Source organism: Carlito syrichta, unplaced genomic scaffold (assembly GCF_000164805.1).
Source record: "Carlito syrichta isolate Samal-C Ts95f unplaced genomic scaffold, Tarsius_syrichta-2.0.1 Scaffold272276, whole genome shotgun sequence".
In the NCBI taxonomy this organism is placed as follows: Eukaryota; Metazoa; Chordata; class Mammalia; order Primates; family Tarsiidae; genus Carlito; species Carlito syrichta.
In genome coordinates, this window is record NW_007216372.1 from 23545 (window position 1) to 47722 (window position 24178).

Sequence of the window (24178 nt, forward strand, 5' to 3'; positions counted from 1 at the left end):
TGCCCAGCAGGTCGAGGCTGCGGTGGCCAGAAGCGGCCACTGCACTCCAGTCTGGGCAACAGAGTGAGACTCCAACTCAAAAAAAAAAAAAAAATCATAAATAATGAATAGGAAGTTTGGAGAGTAGAGGAAAGAAAAAGCAATCATCAAAAATCCTGACCTTTATGCGCTTTGGGAGGCCAAGGTAGAAGGACTGCTTGAGTCCAGGAGTTCGAGACCAACCTGGGCAACATTGCAAGACCCCACAGGGGCAACACACCTGTAGTTCCAGTTATTCAGGAGGCTGATGTCAGAAGGATTGCCTGAGTCAAGGAGGTCAAAGCTGCTGTGAGCCACGATTATGGCACTACACTCCAACCTGGGTGATGGAGTGAGACCCTAACTGACAAAAAAAAAAAAAGAAAGGAAATGCTCATCTTTGAATAACAGCAGTGATTGTCATTTTGGTATACTTCCAGCTTTTTAAAGCATAATAGTTAGAAAACATTTGTAATCCTAGTATGTACATATGCATTTGCCGGGATAAAGACCTTGAACATCCTTATTTCTGATAGAATTCTTGTGCTCCTGCAGCAGGAGTGACAGGCAACACCTCAGGCAGACAGGCAGGGATGGCTTCTTGGCTGTGTGGAAAACACTTAGTGTCTCTTCTACACATCTAAAAACCTCCCCATAATGTTGTCCTGGGATGAATGCTTTGAGCTCTTCTGACCACAGTAGACAGTCCATCATGAGCACTCCCACCTCACAGAGGTCTGCAGAGCTCTTTGAACCAGCTTGTTTTCTCAATAAGAACAGTTTTCACCACCTTCTTTATCATCCCACATTTGTGGAGAGCTTTACCTTACCAAGTGCCTCCCCATGTGACATCTTATTAGTCCTTGCAAAACCCAGCAATATGTCCACTCTTATTTTCATCTGCCTCCTACAGGTGAGGCATCAGAAAAGTCAAAATACTTGTCCAAGGTCATACATGTTACCTGTATTCAAATTCCCCCACCTTCCTTTCCTAAGCAGTAAACAGATTTCTCTGGGCACCATATTTCTGCCTGTTCATTCAGCACTCAGAATTCTTTTTCCTTTGTGGCCAATTTACCAGCTGGTTTTCTTAAACTCCTTCCTCTTCCTCCTCCCTGCAGGGGGTCGTGATAAACGAGGTGGACCCATCCTTACCTTCCCTGCTCGCAGCAATCATGACAGAATAAGACAGGAAGATCTACGGAAACTTGTGACGTATTTGGCCAGTGTGCCAAGGTAAGAGGAAGGGGAATGGCCTGGGTGGGAGGTGAGATGGGCTGATACCAGCAAGTTGGAAGGAACCTCCATTCCTGCCAGGGACCTGGGTTGTTTCTTCCCGCGGAGCGAATTTTAATTATTTTTGGAACATCATCACCTGTTGTTTCCCTCATTTCCATCATTCCCATTGTTACTGCTGGGCTTCATGTGAATGAAGTGGAGCTGGAAGTGGGAACTGTGAGCAGAGTTGAAGGTCTCAGGCTAGGAGGATCAGTAGTGGGCTTGCACTGGAAGACCATGTGGACCAAGGAGGAGGGAAGGGAAGCTACTTTTACCTTAGCAAGTGGGAACCCTGATTGAGTCTACTCTGGCTTGTGTAATAGATTATTTCCAAAAGCCCTCACTTGTGAATAGATTTGTGGCTTTTGGAGTTTGGGGTGAATAACTCCACTTGTACTTTTAGTTAGAGAAGGCCCTCAGTTTAATCTAGGTCATGTGTTTCCAATGGAGAAACTATTGCACTCAAAGGGGGTGAAAATTGGTTCTTGGGGTAGCAAGACTGAAAGAGCAATGCTCTTTCATGTTTTAAGCACAGATATACATACAGTACCAATATACAGTGTATGTGTGGTATTAAAATTTAACTGAGTAGGGCAGTTAGGGGGAAAATGTCTGAAAGACTCCTTTAGAGAAGATGATGATAATGAAAAGTATAAGAAGTACTGGCCTAGGCGGTGCTGGCCATGAGGTGGGTGTGAGAGACATGATAAGGACATGATTTATGTTTTTGGAAGTGGAAGAGACGAGTCCTTTGCCTGGTCACAGAATCATGGAATGTGAGAGCTGGAGGAGCCCGAGGAGCAATTGAGGCAAATATGTGTCATGTCCTGCTTAGGGAACAGGGCTGACAGGGGATGTGAGGGGCTTACAAGTGTCAATGCAGAGCTTGACCTAGAACTCAACCCTCCTGACTCCAGCCTCAGTGCTCTCTCACCATCCTCGCTCTTGGTCAGAAAAAAAACCAAAATAAAACCAAACCAAACCAAAACAAAACAAAACAAAAATTACCACGCTCTCTGTTTCTCCATGGAGCCTAAATCTATGGTGTGTTGTGGCAAATAAGAAGTGGTTCCTTAGGCTTTCAGAACCTTCCTCTTGCCTCTGGAGACTTAGTAAGTTACAAAATTTTATAGGAGACTTAGTAAGTTACAAAAAGGATCTTTGCCTTTGCTGGGAGATCTGGGGTAATTTTTGAATGTGCTGATTAAGTTCTTGAAGCAGGTGTCAAGTGAGGCAAGCACTATGTGTCAAAGAGCTAGAAAAAGACAATGTAAAGAGCTCAGCAGGTGGTGATGGGCAGGTGGTGAAGGGGATTTTAAGAGTGGTCATAAAATGCTTGGAAAAATATTGAATGAAACGGTGAGCTCCAAAGAGCTTCAAGCAGAAAGCTGTAGACAAACAGACATGGAACAGTGTCTATTTTTTTCTTTATGATATCCACTGGGGATCAGAAAAGATAAAAGATCTTGAGTTCTAGTAAAAGGGATTTGGCTTATATCCAAAGAAGAGCCTCTAGACTTTGAGTGTATGAAACACTGAATTGAAGCATAGAATGGATTTTTTTTTAGAAGTCTTTATAGAGAGGAGAAATGTCTTTCTGTCTCAGGGGCAAGTAGGTGGACTAAATAACTCATGATTGATATAGGTAATTTAGTAATTTAGCCATCTAGTGACTAAGTCATTTTTTTAGAGCACCTTTCCCAAGTATATGGCTAACAGACATAAAAACAGGATTTTCTAAAGCAATTTACAATAGAAGTTTTCATGGGGGACCCATGATGAACTCTCAGTTCTTTTAGAGTTAGGAGTAATTGAGATCCCAGGAGATATAAAGAATACATTTTCTTTCTTACATGTTCATCACATACCTGCAGCTAATTCATATTCATCTTTTCTTTAAATAAAAATGGAAAGAGTTGGAAGAATACTTTTCTTCATTCTGACTTGTTAAGTGAAAACAGATTGGATGCAACTTAAAAAAAATAAAAGAGTTCTGCTGGGTTAGAGAGGAATGAAACCCAAGAGGGACTGAAAGGAAGATCATGAAAAAGTAGGAGAAACAATACATTATCATTGAAGGAACATACTAGATGAAAGCTTTCTGCTTTTCAGAGGGTGGTCACAAGCATTGCAGCCTGTGCTCCTAAGAGCAGAGAAGGATCTTCACAGGTGTTGGCAGGTGGCAGGCAAGAATCCTACCGCTGCCATCAGTGGGAAGATTTGCTCAGTGATGCCTTGCTGCCCCTCCTCCTGAGGGACCTGTGTTCACTAGGGCTGTGAGCCCTGGCAGGCTGCAGAGTCCATGGACTGGTCATGACCACCAGTCACTGTCTAATTTTGTTGACCACAAGTTCACACATGGTGACTGCTGGGAACAAATCTGGAACAAAATCGTTCTCAAGGTCGTGAAGTTTGTGAAGGAAAACTGAAGAACTCAGTGGGTCAGATAGTGTTTGCCTCTCTTCTCTATAACCTTGGCTTTGGGAGAAAGGGCAACTATGAAAGTGAACAGTTAGATCAGGTAGATGATACTGATAAGAAATTATTTCTCTGGGTCATGATCCAGGATGTTTAAAAGACAGGCTCCTGTTGGAGTGTTTGTCACAGACTGATGTGATCAAGCCTGTCGGTAATATTTGATATTCATTTATGCATGCATTTTTTCATTATTTATTTAACAAATATTTAGAGTCTCCATAAGCCAGGTCAATTGAGGATTCATGATGAGTAGGAACAGACATTTTAAGAAAGTTAGGGAAAACCTGGGTATTTTTCTACCCAGTGCCAAACCAGTAACAGTAAAAGGCAGCTCAGGATGTGACTACACTGGTATCATAGGAGATAAACCAGCCAGCAGAAGACAAACAAATAACAAGTGAGTGATGAAAGAGGATCCCGGCGTCTAAGAAATCAGGCAGCTTGATGACCATTTTTGGCATCATTCTAGAATAGATGATTAAACAGATAGTGTTGATAATTTAGAAACGAATAGGAAGAAACAGTCCTATTCTCCTCTCTTTAGGCCAGGCCCCATCTGGACCACTGCATTCAACTCTGCAACATTCAACCAGCTAGCGCCATTTGAAGAACTACGTACATCCATTAGAGTGTTGTCAGAGAAGCACCCACAAACCATGTCTCTGCAGTTGTAGGAATGAGGGCTGTTTGCTAGCAGGCATGAAGATGGAAAAAACAAACAAACAAACAAACAAAAAAACGATTCCTGACCTTAGCTGTCAGGAGAGCTGCCCCAGAGATGGGGACCAGGCAGGGTCTCTGTTGCATCAATGAGTAGAAAGAAGCTAGTTTAGAAAGAAGCATTTAAAGAAAGAACAAACCTGCCCACATGGGAGCTGTCCAGCAGCATTGCTGCTGCCTCTGGATAAATGATTCCTGTCGCTGGAGACTGGATGACCCTCTGTTAGAGATGCTGTAGAAAGAGTTCCTCTACTGGATTGGAGTGAGATTAGATAACTTCTAATAATCTTTCCTGCCTCAAATTCTAGGTTTCTGTGATATTGGAAAAAGAAATACATTATAAAATCCAGAACCTTAAAGCAAAATTCAAAAGAATATTACCACCCCCACTAGCATACACACCCCCTTCTCAAATGTCCCAAATAAGTTAAGGTCTGAGATTTCACTTAAGATCTTGCCTGCACCTTGAATCCTAAGAGAACTTCTTTTCGGTCCCCTTGGACTCTGGGAATTTGGGGGCATTACCCAGGACCAAGGATCATGCTGAGGTATGATCCTTTGAATCAGTCCTGAGTTACTTATTCAGAGTCCATCTTTGCCTGAGATGAGTCCCTTTTAGCTTCCCTATCTTGCTTCTGTTGTGTTTGGGCATCCATCTCCTGGGACCTCTGCAGACTTTATATCATCTTATTCTGAGGAGTCATAGATACAAAGATAGAAAGAGACCTTAAAAGTCCTCTGGTTCAACTGCTCTACCTCATCTGCACAATTCAACAGATTTTTTTTGAGTGCCTACTATGCACCATGTCCTGCACAGGAATTTTGATGTGGTCTCATGTTATCATTTCTGTCATCCACCCTACACTTATCTAGTGCTTTTGTCCTGTTCTGCTATCTGCTTGCAGTTACATGTACATGAAAGTAAAGGAAAGGAAATACTCAGATATGATCAGCTGATGAGTGTCCCTAGAAATTGAGAGACAGGAAAGACAATCCAGCCTGACAGTAAACAAGTGCTCAGGCATAGCCTTCAGTGTGGATAATCTACCCACTGTGATTATTAGGAGTTGACCAGATGTTTGAAATAGGCATCTCTAAGTACTACTTCTTGTAAAGAAATCTTGGGTTATTTATATTGCATTGAATTCCTCTTCTTCATTATCACTGTTACTCTGCTTTGTCATGATCATCTTTCTGCTATTCTTAAGGGCACCAGCTGATGTATCTTCCACTTAATCTACTCTTAGCAGTGCCACTGAGATGCTGAGGGTTCTGCCAAGGCATGCAGGTGTCATACTGGTGAAGAAATATGATAAGAAATTAGGACGGGCTATTCTGTAATGCCAATCAAACCAAGGTTCCTTTGTTTGCTGCTTATTATTTGATAACACTTGCTCTTGTTCTACTGATTTCAGCAAAAGATAAGTTGGGCCTATAGCCAGCACTGTCTTTGTGCAGCATCACTAGAAAATAGGCATAAGCAGAGAGAGCCAGAAAGACAGTTAAAAGACAAGGAGGTAAAAACTGCAAGGGTTTCCTCCCACTATTTTCAGCATGAGCGAGCCCCAGCTATCCAAACTGCCATTACCAAATGTATGCTGTTGTAACAACCTGTTGAGATGTGTTGTTGGCACCCTGCCCTTTTTTCTGATATAATCAATTAATTAAAGGAGAATAGAGGGAGTGGAGAAATCAAGGTGATGGAAGGGTCAGGTAATAAGACCAGTGGGAACATTTGGGTCACATTGTTATTATTTACATTTGCCTAAAACATACCTTTGGAATTCATTTTTAATTTTTAAATAGATTTTAAATGTAAACCTATGCATAGAAGATGTGTAATTTCGATTACAGTTTCCACAGTTCACACACATTTCTGGCAATGCCAGTTTAGTGTCCCTGTTATTGGCCATATGTAATGCCAGCCCTAAAGCAGCTTAATAATAGTAATAATGATAATAATAGCAATAAAATATATATGCGCACACACATATATGTATAAATATATGTTAAATATGAAGGAATAGATGTAATGTATATAAAAGTTATGAAGCATAATAATAAAATGAGTACTTGAGAGCCTGCCCCCAATTTGAGAAGCAGAACATTACCTCTACTCTTGATGCTGCATAGGGCTCCTCCCTACCATGAGCACCCTGCCTCTCCCAGAAACACGCATTATCCTGAGTTTTATATTTATCCTTCTTCTGTTTTGCTGGGAGGGGGGGTTATAGTTTATCACGTTTCTTTCTTTCTTTCTTTTTTTGAGTTGCAGTCTCAACTCCATTACCCAGGCTGAAGTGCAGTGGCACGCTCACAGCCACCCCAGCATCTACCTGCTGGGCTCCGGCAATCCTTCCACCTCAGCCGTCCAAGTAGCCAGAACTACAGGCGTGTGCTACCATGCCCAGCTAATTTTTTATTTATTGTAGAGACAAGGTCTCGACGCCAAGTTGTCTGGGCTACTCTCGAACCCATGGGCTCAGGCAATCCACTCGCCTCAGCTTCCCAAAGTGCTGGGATTACAGGCTGAGCCACCCAGCCCAGCCTCACATCTTCATAAACTACATATTACTTAGTTTCACTTGTTTTTTAGCTTTATAAAAAGGATATCGTCCCATGTGTAGTTTTCTGTGATTAGATTTTTAAAATACTGTGATATGTAACAGTACGGATGAATCTTCAAACATAATTTGGAGTGAAAAAACAGCTTAGCTTTTGACTCTGAGGGCTCAAAACTGAATTGTTAATAGAAGATTAATGCAGTGCTACAGTGTCTCTTGAGAAGGTTCTCTTAGTTAACTGAAATGAGGAAAATCCATAGTGACTACTTTTCTCAATACTTTAGACATAATAATTGATATCAATATCAAAGAACAAGTGAAAAATTTTCAATTTATTAATTATTGCTATTAAGTAAGATCAAGGTTGTAAAGTCCTTACACAGTACCAGCACACAAATGTTAGTTTGCTTCTCCTGCTGTGGTCTAGAGGAGTCTGGATGTACAAAGATGTGGTTAACACCCTTAAGTAAGTGCTGAAATGGAGGGTTGAGCCCAGTGCCATGGCCTCCCGGCATGCGGAACATTCAGCAGCATTGTTGGCTGTAAGTGGGAAGGCTTTGAAAGGAATGGGCTCTCTGAGCAGTGGTTGGAAGCTTTAGAAGAATTTTGCCAAAAGTGCAAGGGGCAGGAGTGGTCTAGGCAGAGGGAAGGAATCAGGGAAAGGCTAGGGATGGGTGGGGGGAGATCAGAGGGTATAATTTCCTGAAACTCAGGATAGTGGAACCATAGGGTCTTTTGGAACAGTGGCAGGGGGTAGAGCCCTTAAGAATTCCATGGGTTCAGTTAAGAAGTTTTACTGTTGTTTAGACCATAAAGAGCCATTCAGCAGGACAATGGCAATTCAAATTGCATTTTAGAAGTTTCACTCTGGCAGCTGAGTGGAAGATGGAATGGAGGAAAAGTCTAGGAAATGAGGAAGCAGTTGCACTAACGTAGGTTAATAATATTAATAATAATAATAACTAACATTTATTGATCAGTTCCAGACACTGTTGTATTTCACATGCATTAACTTAATTCTCACAGTATTTTGAGATGGGATTCATTAGTGTTTTCCTTTTACATATGAGGAAACTGATATTCAGAGAGGTTAAGTAACTCATCTGTTGGCACATAGTCAGTGTGATTTGGAGCCGGATGGCCTAGCACTGGACCCTGAGCTTTTATCCACTGAAGAGATGAGGAGGCCAGAGTGAAGGAAGTGGCAGTAGTGGCAGAATAAGGGGATAGATTTGGGGAAAGTAAGAAGGTGGATTCTGATGGGTGGGCTAAGACTGAATTGGAATAGAGGTTCAATGGAAGAGGGTGATAAGGAAGGAGCATGACACACAGATGTAACAATGGTGGGCAGGAACCACTTGTACTTCTAACCTACCTTCTTGAAAGTTCTCTTTGGAACCTAAATGTGAAGTTGCTGCAGGTGGGAAGTGCAGGTGGCACCTGTCTCAGTCCTGAGCTTCTGCTGGCCAAGGCAGCTATGGTGGTTGTGGATGTGCAGGACAATGGAGGTGGGAAGGTGAGAGGGTAGTGGGGTGCAGGTGGGGTGCTTCAGAGTTCCTCCTCCAGGTGTTTGTGTTCAGTTTTAGATGAGTAAACTCTGCTCATTTATGCTCATCTATGGATGACAGTCAACTATGATTTAGTTACTAAATTCCACCAAGCGATGCAGGGAAAAACCAAAAGTACTTAGAACCATAACAACTATTTGAAGAGATGAGTGAGAGACTATCAGTAGCAGGGACTTTGAACGTAAAGCCTGGATGGGTGGGTGTAGCTTCTGTTGTATTCTAGTGATAGTCATCCTATTCATTTTCCTTGAGTCTGAGATGTTTCCTTTGCTCTCCTGCCTGCCTGTTTCTATCTTCTTCATTGCTCTGGTGTCAGAAACACAGTTCTGGAACTAGTGCTCAGCAAATGTGCATTTTAAGGGTGACTCACATCCGTGGCTGTGTCACTGCTGTAGGACTTGGCAGGTCTGTGGCTCTGCCTGAGCTGTCTTGATGGGACTGTGGGGTTATAGGGGTTCATGGAAACACTGAAAAGGAACAGGTTGTAGAGAGTGGGAGAAGAGCCGGCCATGGTGCTGCAAATGTAGAAAGACAAGCATTCGCAATTCCCTGGAGAACAATAACTGGAGCAATCAGAGGCGGAAACCACTTGGTCATGAAGTAAATATGAGAAGCAGCCCTGGTTATTCCAGTAATCAGTAAATGCCTTTAGGAGATAAATCAAGGACCCAGTGCTGCACAAAACAATTCCTCATAAGAGAGGTTATTATTTCTCCTTTACATGCATCTTCTAGGTGTCCTTGCCGAAGGAGCTTTGGGCATCACCATTGACTTGTTGGGAATGGAACTGTGGACTAACAAAGAAGCGTTGGCTCATGGAAAAATGTTGACACCTGGAAATTATACAGGGCGTTCCAGCCCAGGAAGAACAAGCCCAGGACCCTCCCTTCTGGGAAGAGAAATGTACAAGCTTACTAACAAATTTCCTCACCTATAAATTGGCATAAAGATATTGACAAACATAATGGTAGTGAAGATTACATAATGCATATAACATATTTAACCCAAGACATAGCACCCAGAAGGGCTGATGACAAGTGACAATTTCTTTCCCTTGCCTTGCTTGAAAGTAGAGAGCTTATTTTGTCACTCATCCTTCATTGTCAAAGTTAGGGTTAGGGTTATGCTGAAGTTTAGGATTAGAGCTAGTAGTAATAGTAGTTATAGCCATAGGGTCGGTCATACTTAGTAGGCTTGTAATAATTAATGAATGAATATACGTGCCTAATAGTGTGAAAAGTCTTGGCCTGTATTTTTAAATTAGAAAGATTTTTTTTTACTGGAGAAGATAAATATATACTTATATACTTATATATTAGTATATAAGTATAATAGAAAAATTAAAAAATTAGTAATATTTTCATAACATTAAATCTTTTCATGTATGCATATAATAGTGTGTCTTGGGATGTACCATATTTTAATTAACACTATAATTAGACTTCTAAGTCGTTTCTAAAACTTCAGTGCTATAAATAATCCTTAGTGAACATCTTTGAATATAAATCTTTGTCTATGTCTTCAGTGGTTTCTTTGGGCTAGATCTGTGGCAATCATGGTCTTTTTATTTTTAGTTTTTACATATATAATTTATTTTCATTTTGCTTTTTAAAAAATTGATACATGACAGTTATATATGTTTATGGTGTGCATGTGATGTTTTGATACATGCATACAATGTGTAATGATGAAATCAAGGTATTTAGGATATTTGTCATCTCAACCATTTATCATTTCTTTGTGTTGGGAACATTCCAAATCTTCTAGCTATTTTGAAATACACTATAAATTCTTGTTAACTTTAGTCAACCTACTGTGCTGTCAAACTCTAGATCTTATTCTAACTTCTTTCTAACTGTATTTTTGTACCCATTAACCAACCTTTTTTAATAGTTCCCCTCCTTCCTTTCCTTCTCAGGTAATTAAAATGGTAATCATCATTTTAATTACTGCCTGCATGAGTTTAATTTTTTTTTTTAGTTCCCACATGTGAGTGAGAACATGCAAAATTTGGTTTTTGTTTTTGTTTTTTGTACCTGGCTTATTGCAGTTAACACAGTGTCTTCCAGTTCAATCCAAGGCTGATTAGGAAGAGATCCTAATGCAAATGACAGGTTTTTTTTGTTTTTTTTTTTTAGGGCTTAATAATATTCTGTTGTGAATATATACCACATTTTCTTTACCTGTTCATCTTTTGACTGACACTTAGGTTGGTTCCTTATCTTTGCTATTGTGAATAGTGCTGCAGTAAACATGGGAGTGCAAATATCTCTTTCATATACTGATTTCCTTTCTTTTGGCTATATACCCAGCAGTGGGATTGCTGAATCATATGGTAGTTTTATTTTTACTTTTTTGAGAAACCTCCGTACTGTTTTTCATAGTTGCTGTACTAATTTACATTCTTACCAGCAGTGTACGAACGTTCTCTTTTTTCTGCATCCTCCCCAGCATCTGTTATTTTCTATCTTTTTAATAATAGTCATTCTAACTGGGATGATATGATATCTTATATTGGTTTTGATTTGTGTTTCCCTGATGATTAGTGATGTTGGGCATTTTTTGGTGTACCTGTTGGCCATTTGTATGTCTTCTTTTGAGAAATATCCATTGAGATCTTTTGCCCATTTTTAAATAAAATTATTTATTTTATGGACCCTTTTTAAAAGGCTAGTTAAACAAATCACCAAATTGCTTTCCACATTCCCTCACTTATACTCCCAGTGCGACTTATCTTAGACTTCAAGTTCTTTACATTTCTCAAAATTTATTTGCTCCTCATTACACAAGCACCACTGTCAAACATTGTTGTCACCATCATTAAGAAATCCTAATTTAGGGCCATATATTATGTACGTAGACCTGATCTTGGCTTTGGAAAGACTGAAAGGATCGGTCATGGGGCCTGCCTTATGACTCTCCCAGGCTAGGATTCTTTTTACTTTTCTAAACTAATATGATCTCTTAGCAGGAACCACACATTACAGTTAAGATCTGATAAGAAATCTAAAAAGGGCTTGCTTGTTTTTTTGCCCTTGGTGAATCTTTCATTTTCACCAAGAATGTGTTTCAGCTCCTTGGCTGATTGTGTAGTGAGTCCTTGGCTTGGTTCAAAGTGGTTGTTAACCTTCTCTATGCTTATCTGAACTGGGGCCCTTATCTGCCTTCCATGGGGAGAGTTAGGCCACCTTGGGGTTTGTCTCTGGGCAGCAGTGTTGAATGAGCCTGTGACACTTAAGTGTGGCAGTGTGGTCTTTTAATTTCTCCTTGCTACTGGAGTCTATGGCTCACCAAGAGAGGGATAATTAGGAAACTGAAGTGTCTGGTGTCACCTTGATTAGGTCAACTTCAATACATCAGGTGAAATAAGATCCAACATGTTCAAGTTTTTCTGGAGTTCATGCTAGGTAATCAGGATGATTTAAATTTAGCTTTGATTCATTTGGCTGGGATGCTGGAAATAAGGGAGTTCCTTGAATATAGATGCAGGAGAGACAGGCTAGCATTGGGGGGAAAGGATGTATTTTTTACTTGGCATGTCCCAGATTTGCGGCTGTTTCTCTCTTCCCTATTATATAATCATTTTCACCATGTTTTGTATTTCCCTCTGTACCTATCATTGGTTAGATTTTATTATGTGATCTTCACTGGTATTTGGAGTTGCATATGTTTTCAGGCATATACTGAAACTGACAGTCTATATTATGACACTTTAGTTTTGTGGTGAGACTGCCTTTATTGTATACACTTCTGGCAATTTAGGTATGCTGCCACCAAGTGGTAGAGTACCTCAGCTCAGCTGCTCCAGGAGACATAGATGGGTTTTGTCAGAGGCTTTAATTGGTAGTATTTTTTTTTCCTCTCCTCATTAAAGGTTGGATTTTCTAGGATTTACTTTTTAAAATGTTATTGAAACACTGACATTTAAGTAATCAGTAAGCAACAATTATTTTTCATCAACTACAAAATGAGTTTAACACAATCTTTCTTGAAGAACTATACTAAATGTTAAATAAAATAACATTTGTGAAAATGGTTAGCTTACACATGGAACAATTGCTCTATTTTCCATTTCATTTCTCCATCATGTTCTGAATGTCCCAGAAGGAAGGGATGAATGGTTTAGGTAAGTGCTGGAATGGAGGGTTGAGCCCAGTGGTAATTTTATAATGGTGCTATTTGGAGGAAAAGTAAATACCTAAATAATGTAATATGTCTATAGTAATTCTTGATTTTCTTTCATAAAATTAATAATAATAATAATAATAATAATAACTATTAGTACCCAGGCTAGAGTGCTGTAGCACTATCATGGCTACTTGCTGGGCTCAGGCAATCCTTCTGCCTCAGCCTTCCAAGTAACTGGGACTATAGGTGTGTGCCACCATGCCTAGATAATTTTTTGATTTATTATAGAGATAAGGTCTCACCATGTTGACCAGGCTGGTCTCAAACTCCTGGGCTCAAGCAATCCTCTTGTCTTACCCTCCCAAAGCTCTGGGATTACAGGTATGAGCCACTGCACCCAGCTTATAAAATTAAAATTAAAAGAAAAAACAAAGTCCCCTCCCTACTGGTTTGTCTTCATCTTAGGTAGATTTGAAGTCACAGTGCCCCATGCGTACTTATCTGTTGAATCCTTCCATGGTCTCCTTCATCATTTTCATCAGTCACAAGCTTTGAAGATAAAATATTGAAGATAATTTGTCTTTTTCAAACCTTCCCTTTCAGACGCTATTTTCTTTCTCTGAACATGGAAGATGAGTGCAAGAAAAACATCACTACCTGGGGTTTTTGTTGCTGAAAATCTATCTCTGGTGAATACACTTACCAGTTGCAAAACATTTCTATACCATTTGCCACTGTTGTTTTTTACTGAAAGAAGGCCACCTTGCCTTCTCTACTCCTTCTCATTTCTTCTTAGATTGATTTTAAGTAAAAATATTTCTTCATAATTTACTTCTTGAAAGTTCAGCATTACCTAAGCTGAATAAATGATTTGAGCAATATGTGAAGGAGAATTTTGAATCTAGAACACTCATCCTATGTTGGGGATAGAGCCCATCTCTTCTATGAGACGAGAATGTCCACATGGCTTTCTCTCTGATACATGGTAAACCTCTTGAGAGTAGGACTGGTGGGTCTTGTTCCTTGCCCCTGAGTGTAGGGAGCATCACCCTACAAATTGGCTGAATTCATTTAGACTAGGGGTTCCCAAAGGGGGGAGGACAGGGCCTCACCCCCCCACCCTCTCCCCAGACTCTTCAGGGCCAATGCCCAGATCTCTCTTTTAGACATAAAATCTTTGAGATCAGACTAAAGTCTTCTTCAGGATGTCCTCTTTCCTCTGTAAGAGGCCTGTACCGACAGGGGTGCCAAGGCCAGGGTGGGAGGACTGACTCTGTGGCAGAGCAGGAGGCAGAGTCCTCTGCTGGGATATGAAGTATGGAGGAGCCTATGAGGGAGCCAGGAGTGGACTCTGTCTCCCCAAGGAGATGTATTCCTGTTTCTAAATTGAGCAAGTATGACAGCCAGCCCCATTTCTCCCAGAACTCAGACAGAGTACTTTGTCAGCCTCAGTGACTCAGCGAGGACAAATGTTTTTCCGGATAATTTACTGACATAATCCAAGCATGTGTCCTGATAGTCCTAGCCCCCCTTTCCTTTTCTCTCAGAGCCTCCCTCTTCTCTCCCCACTCCCCATTTGTTCTAGGTCAAATGAGGACTGGCCTTGGTTTTGAGAGCTATTAAAAAACTCCAAAATCAGTACATTTTTCTCCCTCTCATCTCTCAGACTGTTCTGTCCTGAGCTGGAATTTTATCTGTTCCCATCTCTAGTAACTCATATGCCAGGTTTTGGTCTGGTGCCTGAGACAAGGTCTGAACCTGATGCTGTGACACACTTCATCCTGGTTCCCTACACAGGAAAAGAATGTCCTCGATCTCCAGGCCATGGACTGTTTCCCTTTGCAGGAAATTCAAGCTTCAACCTCATTTGCTGAAGAGAACCTCACTGTTTTGGCCTTGGAGAAAGGCAAGACCATTGTTCACCCTCACCCAGCTCTGACTGTGGTGGAGTGCTCAGGACAACTGTGCATCAGCCAGATTTAATTCTGTGGATGCACAGGACAATTGCTTCGTTATGACATACACACCAAGTCAGAGGGATTGGCCAAGTGACCTTTTGGCTGAACTTGTAGACTAATGGAAGGAACCCAATTCTTGCCCTCAGGAAGGCTTGTGGTGTGGTTGAGGGTCCAGGATGCACAGAGAAACTAAATGTTTCCATGGCATTGGTCAAACAAGCATGCCAGTTACATGGACTTAATCAGACAGAATTTATTGTAGGTAATCATCTGACCTGGATTGTAAAGGAAGTAGATGGATTAGAATACTGGAGCTTAAGGCAGGAAGGGGCTGTAAAGGCTGGCAGAATGCTGTCCAGACGGATTACTTGTGATGTTGCTAGGGCCAGGGTGCCAGTCCTGGGCTTGCTGCAACTAGACACTTCCTCCTGACAGAACAAAGCCTGTGGGACAGCAGGAGTCCCAGACCAGCATGCACAGGGTTCTAGACTCCCCAGTGTCATGAGCGGAGGAATTCTTTCACCATCTGAGAGCTCTCAGAACCTCTGAATTAGTTGTGCGTGTGGCAGCCTGTTTTATTCTGATTTACAGCAAAGGCCTGGAGCACTTGGTGCTGACCCTTTCTGTTCCATTTCAAGTTCTAAACATGTACCCTTTCCCCTAAACTCCTTCCTCCTAGTTCTTCTTGACCTCTTTTGCTGTTCCCAGGTTCCCACTAGTGCCTGGGCCATCACAGGGGTTTTCTTCCATGTAAACCACGGGACCTTATGAATCCCCTCTACCAGGGCAACTCTGGCTGGGTGTCAGAGGGAAGACAGGGTGGCTGGGGGAACATACTCTGGAAGAAACAGTGCTCCTGCATTGGTTCACAGGGCCCGGTGTGAATGGCCTGGAGGTGACTTTGTGTGAGATGTAGCATTGTGTATTGGGAGGATGGTTTTGCATGCACCTGTGTGTGCTGCAGGCAAAGAGCCCTGGGCTTTCAAGAAAGTGTCTGCTACTTGAGGAGAAAGTGGAGGAGAGGAAGAGAAGAGACGTAAGCAGGCCACACCAAGGGTTGTTTCCTGGAGGAAATGTGTGGCTTATTAAGGAGGACTCCACCTGCCAGGAAACCAGAGCCCAGCTGGAGAATGAGCGGGGTCCCATAAGAAGGGAGTAGGGAGAGGTGGGGATGGCAACAGTAGTAGTGGGCTAAGCCTAGGAGAGTTGTTGCTCTATTTCCTGGCCTGATGGGGGGGGGAGGCGCATACTGCTGCAGCCCCTCTTGGGTCCTATCAGCTCTCTTTCACCTCATTTTAGAAAAGCTCCCTGTGTCTTTTTTTAAAATTCATTTTATTCTAGAGATGTGGGGTACAAGTGAGGATTAACTACATAAGTAGGCTGCATGCAGGTGAAGTTTGGGCTTCTAACTGGCCCTCAATCCCCCTGGTAGTGGACTGGGTACCCTTTGTGTTGTCACATGACTCCCCTTCCTCCCGCCCTCCCTATTCTAGCAACACCCAGTGACTGCTGATCCCTCCCATGTGCTAATGTGACTAATGTTCAGGGCCCACTTATGAATGACAACATGCGATATTCAAATCTTTGTTTCTATGATAGTTCACTTAGTATTATGGTCTCTAACCCCATCCAATTTGCTGCAGAGTCCATGATTTTGTTCTTTTTTATGGCTTCCTAATACTCTATCATGTATATGTACCACATTTTCTTTATCCAGTCCACTTTCTGTGTTCCATGTTTTTGCTATTACAAATAGCGTGGCAATAAACATGTATGTGCAACTTTCTTTTTTGTAGAATGATTTATGTTCCTTCGGGTATATTCCCAGGAGATGGATTGTTTTTAGTTCTTTTAGGAATCACCACACTGCTTTCCATAGAAGTTGAACTACCTTACACTCCCATCAACAGTGTAGAAGCATTCTCTCTGCACCCACTCTAGAATCTGTTGTTTTTTGACGTATTAATGATAGCCATCCTTATTGAAGTTAGGTAGTATCTAGCTCCCTGTGTCTTAGAGTGGGGTGACTGAGACACTGTGCTTTAACAGGTCACAGTCTTTGCAGTGTGAAATCTGCCTTTGTTTTTTGTTTGTTTTGAGACAGGGTCTTGCTCTGTTGCCCAGACTGGAGTGCAGTGATGTGAGCATAGCTTACTGCAACCTTGAACTTCTGTTTAAAGATCCTCCTACTTCAGCCTCCCAAGTAGCTGAGACTACAGGTGTGCACCACCTCTCCTGGCTTTTTTTTTTTTTTTTTGACAGACAGGTTCTTGCTGCGTTGCCCAGGCGGGTTCCAAACTCCTGGGCTCAGGTGATCCTCCCGCCTTGGCCTCCTGAAGCTGTGGACTCTGCCTTTGGTCTGCTACAGATGTATGCACAGTGATCATAATGACACTCTTTTTTTAAAGTTAAAAGATGAATTGTTTTTCATACAGCCTGGGGGGGAAGGAAGGAGAGAAAGAGTGAAAGGAGAAGATTAAAGGAGAGCAGCCCTGGGGTTTGTCAGAGGAGGGCTGGGGAAAGTGGGAGGGAGGGTTGTATGGAGACATTGCAGGTTTTAGTTTCCAGTTTGTTCTCTGCCTCGGCTGCTTTGGTTTTCATTTCATTTCTCCATCATGTTCTGAATGTCCCAGAAGGAAGGGATGAATAGCTCTGTGAGGGAGGGTAGGAAATAGGGCAGAAGGCTGCTGTCCTGAAACAATATGTCAGTTTCCAGCCCACCCCCACCTGAACCGTCCCCACCTGAACCCACTCCTCTGCCATCTTCTCTCTCTGGTCAACCCTCCCAGGCTTCTAGAAATACTAGTTCTAGTCCCTCTAGTTTCCATGTCTTCTCTTGGCCAAGAGTAGCTCCTCCCAAATCTGTACCCCCAGGCCACTCTGATTCAGCGAGTGGGTCTTTTCCTTTGGTGAATGGAAGTTGTGTTTCAGAGCCTGTGAGGCTGTAATATGGCCATGCTGATTGACAAGCACATCAAGGTTTGGGCTGCTCACCCATGCTGACCCCTCCAAGGTATGCCTCCTTTGGAAGGCTGCAGGCGTTTTTCTGGTCCTGGGGTCACCTCCGCCATTCCTGGAACTCTCTTTGGAAGCTCCCTTCAGCTATGGCATGCTCTTTTGACTATATGCAAGACAGCAAATCTTTGTCATTTCTGAACAGACTTATATTTTAGAAAGTGTTTTTGTTTAAAGGCAACATTAAAGACAAGTGTGTGAATGCAGAGATCCTGCTGCGTGACTTTAGGACTCTGGACCTGTCTCTTTATGGCCATATCTGGGAATGCTGGATGTGACCTTAGGTCCTGAGTCTGTGCTGTTGAATATTCCACCACACCCTGTCCAGGGGAGGAAAAGAGAAATGGCCACGTCCCTGCTTCAAGCATTTGCTATCAGAGTTTTGTTTTGTTTTTTTTAACAGCCTTATTTGGGTGGAATTAATTAGCAAACTTCAAAGAAGTGAGTGGAAACCATCCACCTTCCTCCTTTGGTATTCAGTCAGGGTTCCCCTGGGTTTCTGACAGGCAAGAGTTGGGTTTGCTTCTGGTAAACTTGAGGGTGAGAAACTGCCTGGGAATAGTTTCTAGATCTGGAAATGGGCAAGTAAATCCCCACAATCTTACCTGTAAGGTACTTAACCATGGCTGTATGTTAGAATCACCAGGGGAACTTTTAAAAACAATTGAGCCCAATCCCAAACCAATTAATCAGAATCTCCCCACTTTGCAGGGGAGGAAATTGAACATTACTTTTGCATCATCCTGCTAACCCTAACAGCCCTGGCATCACAGGTCAGGCATGCAGAGGCAAAAGATGTGTTGATAAATGGGTAGAAAAGACACCAACTTGGAGTAATAATGGTCTGGAAAAGAGGATGGAGGGCATCTTCCAGTATAAAACAACAACAAAAGCCTTCTGGGTGAATTAACATGGATCCTGAAGAGGCCTTGTTGGCAGCTGTATCACAGCTTGACAGAAAGTCATCTGTGGACAGTCATATTCAACCGAGTGGAGAGAGCGCACAATGGGCACAAGGAGCCCTCCCACCTCTCTCTTGCTTTCTAGACATCCACTCATCCAGGAGATCTCCCCATTATGAAGGATGAGTTTGAGAGCTGTCTGTGGGAGCAAACATTCATTCATAGCCCATTCCTAGAGAGTGGCTCACTCTCCCTGAGGCACTGCCTCCTCTAATGTTCTTTTCACTATGTCTGATTATACCAGTTAGAGAGCTTAAAGCTGGTGCTAATGGGTCTTTAACACTTTTCCGCTAGCACCTGCTGATTTCTGGTTGTTTAAGAAAATGGGTGTGGTCTGGCTTGGGGCAAACTGCTAAGGCTGTTAGAATAGCAATGAGGAATGGGAAGCAGGTTAACACAGATCAGGTAAAGGGCAAATGTTTGAACAAAATCTAGATCCTAGGGCCAGACTCTCCACATGTCTAAGAATGGCATGAGAATTTCCATACAAATAGGTCAGGGGAATGGTTTTCTCCAAAGAACTCCAGGGACCTTTCTCTTCAAATTCTGAATGAAGAACTTAGCTTATGAAATGATTTAAGGGGAGACATGGGCACAGCACAGTTGGGGGTGAGGTGTGAAGTGGATGATTTGCTTGAGTCTACTTTTCCTTTTTCCCTTTTCTGGTTTATGTCTGCTTGTGTGAACAGTCTCCAGGTACTAAAGGCTGTCCTGGTAGCATGGGGTAAGACTTCTCTGGATCATCCCTCCAAGTCATCCTGTACTGTCAGTCCTATAGGACCAGAGCTATGCTGTGACTGGGCCAGTGCCACCCTCATTAAATGGAGAACCTTGCCTTGCCCTTCCTCTCTGTCATCCACTCCTCAGTGACCTTTACCCATGTTCAATTTGTCACCTTTCCTGGGTACCCTAGTGAAAAGGTCTCATTTGAAGATAAACTCTGATCCATCACCACTTAAGCACTAGGCCTTCCTGGGTTCCCAAACCAGGATTCTGACACCTCCACACTGCTGACACCTCCCATCTCACACCAACCACCAGTGGAATCAGCCCCCAGCAGCACACACTAAGAAGGTAAGCAGACACCCTTGTCTCTTGGGCTGGTCTACTGCAGTGGTGCTCATTGTGGATCTCTGCTTCCCCACCTGCCATCAGGATGGATCAGTGTTGTAGTTATTCCAAGTGAGAATCTGCTGGACATTCATTGAAATGGGGTAAATCTCAGGTGGCATCACAAGAACTGGGGTAAATGGGTCAAGACATCTCTCTGCTGCCAGGGTACAGTAGAAAACATGAGCAGCATGGTCCTCATTTCTGAGTTAGAGACTTTAGTACTCACACAGGATACCCTGGGTTCCTAAGCCAGATTATTTGATGTTTGCTTCTTCAAGGGAGGATTTTTCTTCCTACCAGTTGCAGAGCTCTCATGGTTTAATGAAACACCTGGAGTAAGGCAGTTGACAACTGGATGCCTGGCCCAAATGACCAAGACATCTGCCAAACTCTGTGACCTAGAGCTTCCGTCCTCTGGACACTTACTCTCTCCTTGGAAACTTGCTCCTCTTCTGAAACTTGCTGCCCTCAGCTCTAATGGGAGGCAGACTAGCAAGAATAAGCTCTAAGGTTTCTTCAAGCTCAAGTGTTCTGTTCCTCTAAAAGACAAGATAACATGGTGGTTTCATGCACAGATACTGGAATCAAACAGACCTAGATTCAAATCTTGATCTTACCACTTCTGGTGAATTCAAGCAATGTGCAGGATAATAATAGCAAGTACTTGTGAATTTCACATGAGGAGTAGGTAAGATAATGCATATAAATGCTTAATATACATAGAGCCTCATGTGCTTAGTACGTTAGCTTTTATCATTAATGTATGAATGTGTCCCATTCTTACCAAAAACAGTTTGAGGTACTGGTAACCTATTCACTACTCCTTAAGCTGAGTCCATTGAGTCTTCTAGTGGGTGAAACAGGACTGAGATAATAAGAGCAGCTAAGACAGAAAAATCCCAAGGCCAACAAACAGGTCATGTAAGTGTGTGAATGAGCTAGAAGTGATCTCAAGAGTGGAAGGTTTAAGCCTCCTCTAAAGACACTTCAAAGCATTACAAGCAACAACTGTGCCTAGTGAAACCACTTTTAAGGATCACATTCAATAGTGGGCTGCAAAGTTGTGATCTCTGCTCAGCATGGGAGGCTGTCATGATTGAAAAGAGTAAGTTGTGACATGTCTGTTTATTCATTCTTCACTCACCCACCCACCCAATGAGGTCGTTCCACACCAGGATCCATCAGATCTGGAGCCAGTCAGTGGGTCAAGAGATGTCAGTGGGGCATCAGCTGTGAGCAGAACCTGAGGCATCTTGAGAGACACCCAGGAGTTGCCCAGAAGTTTGAGATGAGGCTGTCAGGTCAGGTGTATGATAAGAAGCAGAAATTCCATGGTGATTTCATGGCAATTTAGAAGTGGAGAGGGAAGTCTGGGAAAACAGGTCTTCATCAGGTGTGTGATTGAGAACAATCAGCAACACTAGAGAGGGAAGCTGCTAAGCCCTTCAGGAAAAACTTCCCTAGGCCAAGAGAGGCGGAGCTCAGTCTTTGCAAAGAGAACCAGACATTTACTCTGATGGCAGAAATCCTTCCAAGTCTATTCTTGCAATAAATGACTTCTTTGGAGAGGTCATGAGGCTATGGAGAGACAGGCTTGCTAACATCTTCAGCAGTCTCCTGTATGGCGTAGCTGTGGGTTCATCTTGCAAATATTGTTCTGACTTATTTCATTGCTACTCTGTCTGATATGGTTGTGTGTTGTCTACTATTTATTAATGTATATACTAATATCTGATTTAGACAAAGTGAGTTTTTATCATTAAACTCTCACAAACCACATCTAAGAGAGTCTAGTTGTTGTCCTTGGATTACTGTGGGGAGACTGCTGGGCTTCATCCCAGACTGTCTTTCATCAGAAAAAAATCAGCATTTTAAAACAAGCATCCTAGGAGATAATGAAAGTCACTAAAGTTTGAGAAGCATTGGTGAAAGTGCTTTTTTGAGATAGCATAGGCTTACTGAGTGAAAACAGTCCCAGTGACATTTAATGAACAAAAGAGTAAATGGTCTAGAACTGAGTACAAGAAACAGCTGATCAATCATCCAGTCATTCAGTATACGTTTATGACTTCTGGGCCCGAGAGCCCTGGAGAGTCTATGAAACAGATCACAGCTCAATTTGAAGGGACTGTAATTTATCACAAAGGGTGAGAAGCTGGCTAAGGGGGCTCAAGGGGATCCACGCCCAATATGGGAAGCTAGTGGGGCAGGATGGGAGCAGGGGGGATGGAGCAATGGCTGCCTTCTCCCTCTCAAGTAAAGTGTGTGGGAGACAAGGAAGGGTCACTCACTGTCTTTCCTCTGACCTGAGTGGATTTAAAGGTTTGATTGTAAAAATAAAATATTTTAAATTTTTAAATAAAAAATAAGCACATAAAAATCTGCTACTCTAAATTTAACCTTTCTGTACTTGCATCTTCAAAATCTGCCCCTGAAAATTTTATTTGGGCTGATAAATATCTTTTACAAGGCAAATCACCTAATGGGAAAAGGAAGGCTATCTGTTAGTTATATAATATCCCAGTGTAAATTGGTTTGCTCCAACTGCTGCCATCTGAGCAAAGTGAGTGAGAGAAGAGGTCTGAAAGTATAGATCCCTGGAGAAGAGGACTGGCTAGGAGCCACTATGGGGATTGGGGTAGCCAGGGTGCACTATAAGGACTCTGGCTACTTCCGAAGTCAGGGAAATGGGCCCAGGTGGTGGGAGTGCACCACAAGCAGATGCTGATGACTGTGAGGTTTCCTTCTAATCATAACAAAGATCAACTAGGAAGACTGCTTTCCTGCTCCAATATTAATTCTGGCCCCAGCGCCCCACTAAAACTGCCCTGACTCATGGCCTCTTGGTCGCTAAATGCAATTGTTCTGGTCTCATCTAGCTGTCTGCTGCATTTGACACTGTGGTGCCTACTTGGAATCCTCTCCTCCCTTATTTCTTTGACTTCATTCCTCTCCTGGTTTTTTCTAACCTCTCTGCATTTCCCCTTCCAGCTTATCTACTTTCTTCTTCCATGTCTTAAACTGATATTCCCACCAGTTCTTTCCTCGACTCAGAAGATGTTTATTTTCTCTTGGTCATTTCTGTTGAGTGATTTCACTATATCTGTGCACATCACATACCACCTGTTTGCGGATTTATTCATTAAGCAAATGTTATTGAATGCTTACTATATGCCGGGCACTGTATGACTTGCAAACCAAAATTTCCAGCCATAGTTTCTCTTTCAATCTCCAGACCATATACCAAATTGTCTTCAGAATGTGTATGAAATATACAGTCAACCTTCTGTATCTGCCAATTTCATGGAAACCCAGAGATGGAGGGTTGACTGTATATCATTTATATTTACATTATTGTTCATAACACAATAATAAAATAACTGTCTTAAGCTATCTTTCTTGAGACAGGGATTTGGGTGCACATGGTTTATTAAGGGCCTGCTATCCAGGAAAAAGTTTTAAGGGAGTGAGAGAAGCAAATTTGGGAAAGGAGAAAGACCAAATAAGGATGTAGTCTCAGATAAAGTCTAACTGGAACTTTACTGGAGGGCTGGGGAGACTTGGAGAGTTACTCTGCCATGAGGTAAGGGACTTTGGCACACTTGTACCAGAGAGGCACTGGCCAGCCCTGGGGTGTAGATAAAACTGCCCAGGTTCCCCTTGGAGAAGTGTGTCCATCCTCCAAAGACAAATGTCCCGAGATGGTCATAGCATTAGTTTATAGCTTCAGCACTTATAGAATTGGAGGACGGGTATAGTGGTCAATAAAGGGGCCTTGGGTGGGACCCCAACAGCATCTCCTACAGCCGCTAAGACTTACGTAGACTATGTGGCTGGCACCATCATAAGTGCTTTATGTATATTGGCCTAACCTTTAAGATAAACCTGTAATATAGTTACTATTATTATTCACATTTTACAATGCAGGCATGTAGGCACAGAGAATTTCCACAATAAGTAAATGATGGAGCCAGGATTCAGACCTAGGAAGTTTGGATCTAGTTTCCATACCCTAACTGCTACCTCTGTGTCCTCAGTGTATAGAGTCTTTGTATACACTAGGCATTGGGAACCCAGCAGTGAAATGAATTTTAAAAAGAAACAAAACCCTCCTGCCCTCATTGAGGTTACTTTCCAGTCAGGGAAGATGAATAATAAGTAAATAAAACATAAGTGCTATGGAGAAAAATAAATCAGGAAGTAGGGAGTGCCAAGTGACAGTTGCGGTTTTAAATAGGGTAACCCAAGGAACACTTCATTGAGAAGTCATTTTAGCTAGGGCCCAAAGGAGGTGGTTACTACTTCTACTCTCACCACTCCTTTGGGCAGACCCCAATTTGATTTCCTTTTGCACAGCTGGAAGGTAATCTTTCCAA

The 24178-nt window shown here is 42.3% G+C and overlaps 1 protein-coding gene across 1 annotated transcript in view; it reads left to right on the forward strand.

Annotated features, from left to right (window-relative positions):
* Positions 1 to 24178, forward strand: part of LOC103254165 (kalirin-like) — a gene marked incomplete at its 3' end in the record, with an annotated part of 40475 nt that overhangs the window by 7991 nt on the left and 8306 nt on the right. Inside the window, exon 4 of the mRNA XM_021709672.1 lies at positions 1140 to 1254. Within this exon, the coding sequence (XP_021565347.1) occupies positions 1140 to 1254 (115 nt within the window). The remainder of the gene's footprint in view (positions 1 to 1139; positions 1255 to 24178) is intronic.